Genomic DNA, 10,910 nt, shown 5'->3' with positions numbered 1-10,910 from the left:
AGCTCGGTCACCCGGGAGGAGCTCAGAGTAGAACCGCTGCTCCTCCACATCGAGAGGAGCCAGCTGAGGTGGCTCGGGCATCTGTTTCGGATGCCTCCTGGGCGCCTTCCTAGGGAGGTGTTCTGGGCATGTCCCACCGGGAGGAGGCCCCGGGGAAGACCCAGGACACGCTGGAGGGACTATGTCTCTCCGCTGGCCTGGGAACGCCTTGGCAGTCCCCCGGAGGAGCTGGAGGAAGTGTCTGGAGAGAGGGAAGTCTGGGCATCTTTGCTTAGACTGCTGCCCCCGCGACCCGGTCCGGATAAGCGGAGGAAAATGGATGGATGGATGGATGAAAAGAGCTAAAATTATTTGCTGTGAAAGGTAGCAAAGTGATGCTATTTGCCCAGCTGAGACCGTGTAATAACTGCTGCCCTGTGTCACCAGAATCATCCATTTGCTAAAAGTGCTTTAGTGCTGTGGCAGGGGAAAACTCAGCTGCACACATCTGCACACATGTATGCATACACACAACAACTAACAGAACAATTTTCTTAAATCTCAGCCATGAACATGATAGGACCACCCATTTCATGTGCAAAGCAAGTGGTCAGTACTTTTATTCCTTTACTTCATATCAAATATCCTAATGCCTGCTGTATCTCTCAGTATTCATAATACATGCATTGAGATAATCTGAAGTGCATTATGTAACAGCTTTCCCAACCCCCACCAGCAGTGGGTGAAGATGGGGAAGAAGTGAAGGATTTGCTGCAGGAGAAGGAAGAGAAAGAGAATAAAAAGAGAGAGCTGACAAAAACAAGGGCACGAGAAATCAAAGGCAATCCAATGAGTGGAGGGAGGACAGTGTGGCGAGGATGTGCAGCTCTTCATTTATGCAAAAGACTCTGCAAACAAGACAGGCAAATAGAATGTTTGTTTCAGGCAGATGCAAACACAGACAGCGGAGTAGAATAGAAGCCACTTCCTAATCTGCTAATCTACTTCTGGATGCAACCCTACATAGATATAAACAAAGACTGAAAAGATACATAAAGATTTAGCAGCCAAATGTTAAAAGTATTATACTGATTTTAAATGCATCTATGAAGTGTTTATTTATTTCACCTCATAAAAATTTTCAAACTTTTTTCTTTATCCTTTTGATATTTTTGCACATGAAACTTGAGTGAATGAAAGTGAGTGAGTGAAATTTAGAAACGAGTGAATGAGACAATGGCAATTATCATTTTAATATGTCCATCAAAACAAATGAAATGTAATATACATAAGAGAAAACAATGCCTCAAATTAAGAACCAGTTTCTGTCTTAGATTTCCTAGTTGGATGATGAACTAATGCAAATATGCCCTGAATTTAGAGTTCAACTGCAGTGTGTCCACTGTTAAAACTCACAACCTGGTGGACTTGGTAGCATGTGTCACCAGACTGAGCAGAACAGGACAAGGCCCAGTGCTATGAATTCTAAATGTGGGGAGAATAGCGAGGTTTGGCTTGCCTGAGGCAAAGTGTCCACCAAATGCATTTTGATTATGAGTTGTTCTGACCTCAGTTTGTCTCTGTGCTCAAACAAGAGCTTACCAATAAATGACGGCTTCATGCACGCCTCTTTGGCTGGCTCATGATGCACACAAATAGTTTCTCATATGTTACTCACTGTGAAAGACGTTCAGTAAGATTTCATCTGGTCTGAGAGACATCTTAAGATGGATTAACAGCCGTGTGAAAGATAAACAGTTGGCAGCAATATCTCTGTTTCCCTTGTAGCCTCTGTAAATCTGACCAATAACTTGTTTCACAAATTGGCAAACGCGTTCTAGTCCTATGTGTGTAGCTCTTTAGAGTAACCTATTAGCCAGCTTGACTGAAACTCCTTGCAGTCATATCTGGGAATTAACAACCTCAGTAGCCTCAGAATGCTCACTAGGGGAGGATTTTATCATCTTATGAATAATGTCAACATTGCTTCCACATATTAAACATATTTAGACATGGCCAAGTCAAACGGTTCATTTGTCAGAAACAGATTCAACAACATGACACACAAAAACATTTTAGAAGACAGTTCCTGAGAGTTTTGGCTGTGTGGATTAAAACCTCCAGCTGTAAATCCTTCACTCATCTCTTCACCTAACACAGTGTAATTCCTCCAGTGCTGCCCACATGCTGACACTCTCTACAGCCCCCATCTGTGTGTGACAAGTGTTTTGAAACTAGTTTTCAGACAGAGGAACAGTTTGTCCTCTCTGCCGGAACAGAAAAAGATATTTTAATTTGATCAAATATAGTGCAGCTTTCAAAACTGATTCTACTTAAAAATACTAATACTTGGATAAATATTATATATATCACATACTGATTTTTTTTTCAAAGTGGCATAGTAGTTGAGTTCAATGTTTGTAATTTAAAAATAAGTTATTCCCCTTCCTATTTATCATATACAGTAGTCACTACATGGTTAAAAGCTATGCTGTGCAGACTTGTGTAAAAAAAATATCCCAGAGGCTTGTGGTCTAAAACAAACAACAATCTAAGCCAAGAACATCTCGATTTCTCATCAGACACATAAAAAGAAAACCCTGAATAATTTATGCACAGGTTTGTCCCAGCTGTACAAACACATAAACAGATGCACAGCATAAACAGGTATTCAGGTGACTCAGGGATCTGTACTATAAACAGTAGTGCATACTGATGCTCACACTAACTAGAAGATGAATGACTTTGATAAGTTTCAGTACTGTATGTTTGTTGTTTCAGTATGCAGAAAAGTGACCCTTTGTCCATTAGTGTGTGTTTGTGTTTACTGTATGTGAGTTACTCCAAACTGTTTATTACTGATTTCACCATGTTTCATTGAAGGTTGTTGTACATAATTGCTGACTGTGCTTACTTCAGGTTAAAGTAATTTATGATTGAAGCTTCATTCTTAGTGGTGCACATTGTTTACACTGCAAAACCACTGTGAATGTGCCATCTAAAGAGAGTGAGGCCTGAGAGGGGCAGCTTAACGGGGAGCTTCCTTGCTCAGCTGGTTTCAGAGCAGACGCCAACTAACAGCTGAATCATAGTTACTGAAATATTCATCAACCAGTTCCTACACACATTTGCACTTTTGCTCCAGTGAAGAAGAGTAGTAATTTAACATCATCTTAAAAATACTTCCTGAGCACCGCTAGCTGAAGTGCTTCAGTAATGTAGCACTGACATACAGTAATGCAGAGGGTTAAATTTGAAACTCACATCATAAGTGGTCAGTGAAACTGCTTTTCAGCTTGGTATTACATTGGAGGTACAGTAAGCATGTGAACTGAGACTGGCCGCTCCAGAAAAATAATTGCATCAGCCAAATGAAAAACATGTTTACATTTTGGAGATTTTCAATCTGACGTTCAGGGTTCAGGCCATGCCTGAAGCACACGCCCCTTCCTCTCCCAATCATATTTAAACCATCAAGAAAGACTCACCTCTGCTTTTGCTTTGATGCAGGATGCTTGCCAGTGCCTGATAGCAGCACAAAACCCTGAAGCCTTTCTTTCCCCAGTTCATAATTAGGAAGCAACCTCTGCTGGTGTGTAATAACGACTGCCCAGGCCAACTTAAGCACCCCCAACCCGGCCTCCATTCATTAGAATGAGGTCAAGCTTCAAAGGAGGACCTCCCTTCCTAAGAGAGGGGGTTGAATAATTTATTTTTTAAGGTAAAAACAAGGAAGGTAGATATAATACATACTGTATGTCCATCTACTGGCACCCTTAGTACACCATAAGACAATGTGCATAATCATATTTGATTGTCTTGTATGATCAGGAAGAAAAAACACGTATAGTAACAAACTTAAAAGCTGATTTGAAAGTACTGTAGGCTATACATACATGGACCTGCAGAAAATGTAAGTTTATGAAACTGTAAACTTTAACTGTACAGTCCTGTCCAGTTATATTGTACATAGTCTGAAGTCTGTATAAGAACAAACTTAAGCAAGTGAGCAAGTGCACTTTCAAGGCTGTTTTCTTCACAAAGTAGTAACCAAACATGCTTTCGATCCATGTCAGACTTTGGTCTGACTGTCTTCCTTGGTTGGTTCAGCATGTGTTCTGTCTGTTTTCTTCTCAGGGAAACACATTTGACCTCTGAAAACAAGGTTGAAAAAAGCAGATGGTGTAAAAGCAAGAATATTAGGAAGCAAGGAAAGAGAAGGATATTGCTGAATGAATAGAAGAAATAATAAACCACCAATGGAAAAAGTGGTTTAGAAGTCTGCCGTTATTTTCCTTGTGAGGTTATCTGGGCCAGACTGAGGCTGACATGTACTGTTTGGCCAAGCAGCAGGACGGTGGAGTGAGAAAGCTGCAGAACCTCCATCACAGACAGAGATTTCTCTGAGTGCTGAGGAAAAGACTCTGCAGGTTCTAGATAATGGTCATGACAAGATCATTCAAAGCCTCGCCTATACGTGAACACTTACAGTATTACTCTTTTATCTTGTCTTGTGTGAGTTCATGTCCCTTCTCTTCTGCTGCTGACAATCCCATCATCTGCTGACCTTTATTCTTTTTATTTTATTTTTTTTGCCATTTTTCAAATTTTCCATTTCCCGTTCACAGCGTTGTTCACCCACCTCTGTAGAGTGAGACAGATGTTGTCTTCCTTTTGTGTTTCTATCAGGTTCTTCCATTAAACAGATTGAAGAAATGACCAGAGGTGACAGCTTTATTCGAAAGTTAATTGTTCAGGCCACGTCTACTGAAAATTGCGTTATTTACCCACCTTACTGTAATTGCTTGTATAATTGCTGCTAGCTATTAATGTAATATTTCCACATGAAAGTGCAGCTTTTATCATCCCTGGCTTTTTCCCTCCACATCACTCCTTTCTGGATTGCGTCTCCATTCAGCCCCTCCCCAACCTATTCCTTCTCTAACAACAAATTTAAATGCAAAGAAGGCGAATCTGCATACCATGTCCTCCCACAGGAAAGACATTAAAAAAATCTAAGGAAATCAAAATCATTGCAATCTCTTTTTCTAGGCCACTGTCTACAGACGCACAAAGTCAATTTTAGTTCCAATATTGTTTATTACAAACATTCATGCACTCTTTGACAGAGAAGATTATGTTTTATGCAGTTATGTGAGTAACCTTGTGAAGAGCTGTCTAAACTTTGCTCTTAGGAACATCCCTTCTACCAATTAGGCATAAAAGCGAAAAAGCAAGCTGTTTGTTATACTTGTTCATTCATTTCCCTTCTGTCTGGTGCAACGTAATACTGTAGCTTCCTACTGCAAATTAAAATCAATACTTCAGACTGTGTGCATGCTTTCATCAAACTAAAAGAATATTCAAGGTCTCTGAACTGTTGGTTGTCCAAATTACACTTCTTTTCCAGGGTGTCTGAGTAAATACAGTTGTAGTGTAATCTAACTATAGTTTACATTCGTCTAAACCCTGAAACAAACTGATAATTACCACACTTAGACTCTCATATGTGAAAAATTATGAAACGTGATCATCATCGTAATCAAAGGTTCCCTGAACAGACGGCTGAAAAATTCTCCCAGATGTGTCAGCATGCATCTGGGTGGGCTCCCCACAAGTTAAACACTTGTTTACTGATTTATCAACTGAGTGCTGCTCCCTGTGATGCAGCCAGCTACTGCTCTCCCACACTCAGAAACAGATTTCCCAAGTCCATGCCAGAGCAGTGCATGTGTAGCAGTGGCTGCTTATCCGACCCTCGTGCATCATTGCATGGTCAGAGAACAGCCACAGTTTTCATTGCACAAAGAATTTCTCTTTTCAGATTAGTTGATATTTACAGTACCATCTGCTTTGCTTTTTTCCCAGCAGTACTCATACCATTACAGTAATAGTGATAAGAGTAAGGTCTAGACCTTATTTTGTAAAGTGTCCTGAGATGACTTTTGTTGTGATTTGGTGCTATGCAAATAAAATTTGATTTGATTGATTGATATCTGGAACTACTTTTACATTATCCATGTTTTTTTGTTTGTTTGTTTGACAAACAAGCCTGAAGTGCGGCAGAAACCTACCACACCTCTAAGCACAGCACCAACTCAGTCAGAGACACATGTATGAAGTGATCATTCATGGCACATAGTTATATAGTTAGGGTGTTATGATTTGTGGACTTGCTTCCCATTTGAGGCTTTTATGCTGGTTAGTTTCCTGTTTTCTGTCACCTCACATGCCCCAGCTTTACTCCAGTCTACAATCACCATTGATTGTGTTCACCTGTCCCTTGTTTTCCTCTGGTCTTTTGTGTATTTATACTCCCTCTTTCGTTCAGTCTCTGGCTGGTTCATTTTGTCTTCACTCCTTGTTGCATTTGTGATGTGTTTGTTACTCTCTGTTCATCACACTCTGCTTCTTTGTCTGTTGTAGATTTTCAGTTTGTGCTTTTAGGTTTGAGATTTTGTGATTTTGAGTTCTTTTGCCTAGCTCCCTGACTGGACTGTTTGTAAGTTTCTGTCGATGTTCTCTGTTACTTGTGTCAGGTTGAGCCTCTTGTGTTTTTGCCCTAGTCCTATGTTACAGTCTTTCATTAAAAAGTCAGTTTAAGCAACTCCTTGGGTCCTACCTAGCCAGTAAACCATAAAGTAGGAGGACTGACCTCCCCTTAACAAGCATGCATGAATGTTATATATTATTAAAGAGCAATTAAAATGAATACAGATGTTTTATATGCAAACCATGTGAGCACTTTAAATGTAATACATTCAAAAGTGGCTTAACTCTACTTATGCTTTCTATTGCAATGGACCAGGGTTGAAAGTGCTTATCCATGAGTGCATGCAGGCAAATCCTTTGTGCTGTGATGAGAAGGTGATGGGTGAAACCAGCACAACCACATTAGAAGTAAAATTCAGTGTTAACACAATAGGATAATTATGATAAAATAAAACATGACTCACCTCACAATCAAATAGCAAGATACTGTAAAATATGTAGTATTTAAGAGGTCTGAGATTGTCTCTTTGTGTCTTCCTTTCCAGGGAATGTGTTTGTGGTGAGTCTGGCATTTGCTGACCTTGTAGCAGCCTTTTACCCCTACCCACTGGTTCTACATGCTCTCTTCCATGATGGATGGGCACTTGGAAACACCCAGTGCATGGTAAGGTCACATCAGTTACAGCATGTTTCAGTCAGTTTCTGCTACAATACCAAAAACCCCTTTCCCAACACAGTTTGACACAAGCACTCTCTCTTTCTTTCTGTTCAGGTCAGCGGTTTTCTTATGGGGCTGAGTGTCATCGGATCCATTTTCAACATCACCGGTATTGCAGTGAACAGATACTGCTACATCTGTCACTCATTCTCCTACAGTCGGCTGTACAGCTATCGCAACACTATGCTGTTTGTTGCCTTAATTTGGCTGCTCACAATAGTGGCCATTGTCCCTAATTTCTTCGTTGGCTCCCTACGTTATGATCCTCGAGTCTATTCCTGCACCTTCGCCCAGAATGTCAGCAGTTCTTACACAGTGGCAGTAGTGGTGGTTCACTTTCTGGTTCCCATTGCGGTGGTTACCTTTTGTTATCTCCGCATCTGGGTACTTGTCATTCAGGTCAGTCTCCTGCTTCTCTATACAGTTGTTAGGTCTTCATGGACACAGAAAAGGTAGTAATGGGAAATATTGTAATAACACCAGCCAAATGAAGTGGCAGCACTATATAAATATGCCATTGGTTCTGAGTATAGCAAAACCACTTGGGCCAAACAATAGTAAGATCCATCACCCTATCAGGGTTCATTCAAATTGGACCTCTTATGTACAAAATATTCTAAATCCCCGTGACCCCGTTCAGGGACTAAGCGGTAAAAAATGAATGAATGAATGAATTACTAGCCCTGTACTAGACAAGTATATTTTTTTAGATGCAAGAATACACTGGCAACATACATAATTTCATCATGTGAATTCCCCTTTCATGTAGGACATTTGAGCTGACAATTCTGATCTTTAATTAATTGTAAGTGTTGATTTAAAATTCGTCAAAATTTGATTTAAGATTTGATAAAGTCAGCACCTGTGATTTCAGACAGGCAGGCAGATAGATGGGCCAGATCCTGGTGTAGTTTAATGTGTGGATATTTGTGTCTGTGATTGTGTATGTGTTTGTTTATATGTATCTGCATATGTGTTAAACAGTGAGTCAGAAAGAAAGCAGCCTTCTTGGATCATTGACAGTCTGTGTCTCCTGCATGTTCTCATCATGTCCAGGTGCGGCGTAAAGTGAAGGCTGAGGAGAGCCCTCGCCTGAGACCAAGTGACTTGCGGAATTTTATCACCATGTTTGTTGTCTTTGTGCTGTTTGCCATCTGCTGGGCCCCGCTCAACCTGATTGGCTTGGCAGTGGCCATAGATCCATCCCATGTGGCTCCTCGTATCCCTGAGTGGCTTTTTGTGGTCAGCTACTTCATGGCCTACTTCAATAGCTGTTTGAATGCCATCATCTATGGCTTGCTCAACAAGAATTTCAGGAATGAGTACAAGCGCATCATCTCCTCTGTCTGGGTGACTCGGCTTTTTGTGACAGAAACTTCGCGAGCTGCCACGGACGGCAGGAGCATGAAGAGCAAGCAATCACCACCACCGCCACTCAACAACAACGAGTCAGACAGAGATCGCATAAACAAAATATGAAATCTGGATCTCTGGGCCTGTTAAATGGTAATTCCTGGTTTTATGTGACCTTTTGTGCAGCTAAAGAGTAACTGGTGAAACTAGGATACATATAGCTTGGTTTTCCTTTGGTAGACATCAAATATCAGGGTGCAAGCGAACATGTTACTACCATTAATATGTTTTTATATTTTGGATAAAGATAAAAGTTTAACAACTTTGTTAAAGTACTAAATGAGGATGAGTTTACAAGTTTCCTCTGTGATTTGCACCCATTATTGATAATTTGCCCTGTGAGAACTGAGCTGTGCTTTACAGTTTCATGTTGTTCTCTAAAACAATCCAAATTATACATTAATATTACATTAAAATGTAATATCCTTTAATGTCAGTTCCTTTAGTACCTACACCTTCCTTTAGTAACTTCAAAAGCCTCAAACAGCTTGCCTCTAGATGGCTAAATGCCTGAAGAGGAGAACATGATGTCTGTTTATCTGCCTGTAATGTACAATAACCATCTGATGGGTTTTTAACATGGTGACATCGAAGTGGTCAGAATTGCACACTAAGCTTAAATGCGGCAGCAGCACATACTTCATGCTGCCTCATCTGATCCTCTCATATAGCAAAGAGAAAGAAACAAAAAACTTCAAGCAAAACTAACGCCAAACTATGTAAGATGTGCTAATCAACATGGTTGTTTCAGTTTTTGAAAGTCCCAAAACAACTGGTGCATGAGATGAAGCAGGCAGAGGACACCTCCATACACACAGCATCTGCTATTGCTGCTGTATCCATCAGTTTTTATATCACCTGTGCTTCTCAGCTGCTGCAGTTTGACCATTAAATAACTTTACTGCCATACCAATTTACAGGACAGCTTTGATCCTGTCTTTCAAATAAAATATGTTTTCCAGCAATGAGCAAAAACAATGCAAAATAAAGAAAAATAACCAGCTTAATTCCAGGAAGAGTAAATGTTGACTACTGACATTATTCTTCAAACGTTTGTAATTTCCAGTCTGATGTCAATAAATCATAATATAGTTAATTGAATACATTAGATGATGCCTCTAAGTACCTAATTTACTGTGCTGGGGGTGCACTATGAGCTTCATACAGAGCACAAAAACAATATCAGCACACTGTATACTGTGCCACTCTTTGCAGATGTTTAATAAAAAATGTCAATATAGCACACTGCATATATTTTTTAGGGTTAAACTTTCTAAAACACAGTATACAGTATAAAATTAAATATATGAAAAATATCTAGAAATATTTAAAGTATTCTTTGTAACCAAAAATGATAAAACTGGAGTCAGGACTATCCAGACAAGAAAAATAAATATTAATTCTCAATAAAACTAAAATGGAGGACACGATTTGATTTAGAGACAATGGTGGTAGAAAGTGACAGTTATATGAGTACGGTCAATTTAGTGCTGGTTTGTGCTACAAAGTCAAAGATACTCAGCAGTATCTAAAGTAGTTAAAAGCATAGTTTCTGCACCTTTACACACTGCAACATTCCAATTATTGACAAATTTATGTAAATTATGCTGCATTCAAACTGCACAATAACAAAAGGACTGAGATACACAAGTTCTGTAATTAATGTAGTTCATTTGCTTTCTAATTTTAAAAAATCAAAAGCTTTTACTGTCAGAAAAACAAACAAATCCCAGAGTACAAAAAAAAGAGAGTACATTACAGGAGTGTCACTTGGCCATACTTAAGAGTGGCATGCATTGTGTTTTAAACAAAAAGTGTTTTGATGTTTATTATTGATGAGGTGCAACACATCTCAGGGTGCCTACTGAACATGCCGATGTGTTCCACAGTGGTCCAATCACAGTTTCACATCTTATTATCTGCCAAATAAGGAGGGACTCTGAAGACATTACAGAGAGGTATTCTGTAAATTAGTGTCAGTGTAGTTTTGAACTATTGTATATTGTTATTGGAGATGTATTCAAATGTGCTGTGTGTGATGTATGTATGTATATATACATAGTTTGTTTTTCAGAGAAATGGAATCAGCTGTTAATTGCACAAGTCAAAAATCTATTAATAGCCATTAAGAGGTATGTAGTAATAAGATGAATGGTTCTGATTTTTTGCTTTATAACTTCACATACCACCGATTTCCTAGCACATTGTGTGTTCTTATACAGGGTAAACATGTGCAAAGCCATAGATCACGAATAGAAACAGATGCGAAGCTGCAATGATAAATATTCATAGTACACAACAGATGCGA

General features: G+C 39.5%; 1 protein-coding gene across 1 annotated transcript in view; it reads left to right on the top strand.

The window, feature by feature from the left end:
* mtnr1bb (melatonin receptor 1Bb) overlaps positions 1-9,840 on the top strand; it is a 15,579-nt gene extending 5,739 nt beyond the window's left edge. The window contains exons 2-4 of the mRNA XM_020598665.1: positions 7,017-7,135; positions 7,244-7,588; positions 8,246-9,840. Of these exons, the coding sequence (XP_020454321.1) occupies positions 7,017-7,135; positions 7,244-7,588; positions 8,246-8,668 (887 nt within the window). The 3' untranslated portion in view covers positions 8,669-9,840. The remainder of the gene's footprint in view (positions 1-7,016; positions 7,136-7,243; positions 7,589-8,245) is intronic.
* The last annotated feature ends 1,070 nt before the right edge of the window (positions 9,841-10,910 follow it).

The sequence above is a fragment of the Monopterus albus genome, unplaced genomic scaffold, assembly GCF_001952655.1.
Source record: "Monopterus albus unplaced genomic scaffold, M_albus_1.0 scaffold38.1, whole genome shotgun sequence".
NCBI classification, from domain to species: domain Eukaryota; kingdom Metazoa; phylum Chordata; class Actinopteri; order Synbranchiformes; family Synbranchidae; genus Monopterus; species Monopterus albus.
The sequence above is the reverse complement of the archived record's forward strand: the minus strand, read 5'-3'. Positions and strand labels throughout refer to the sequence as shown.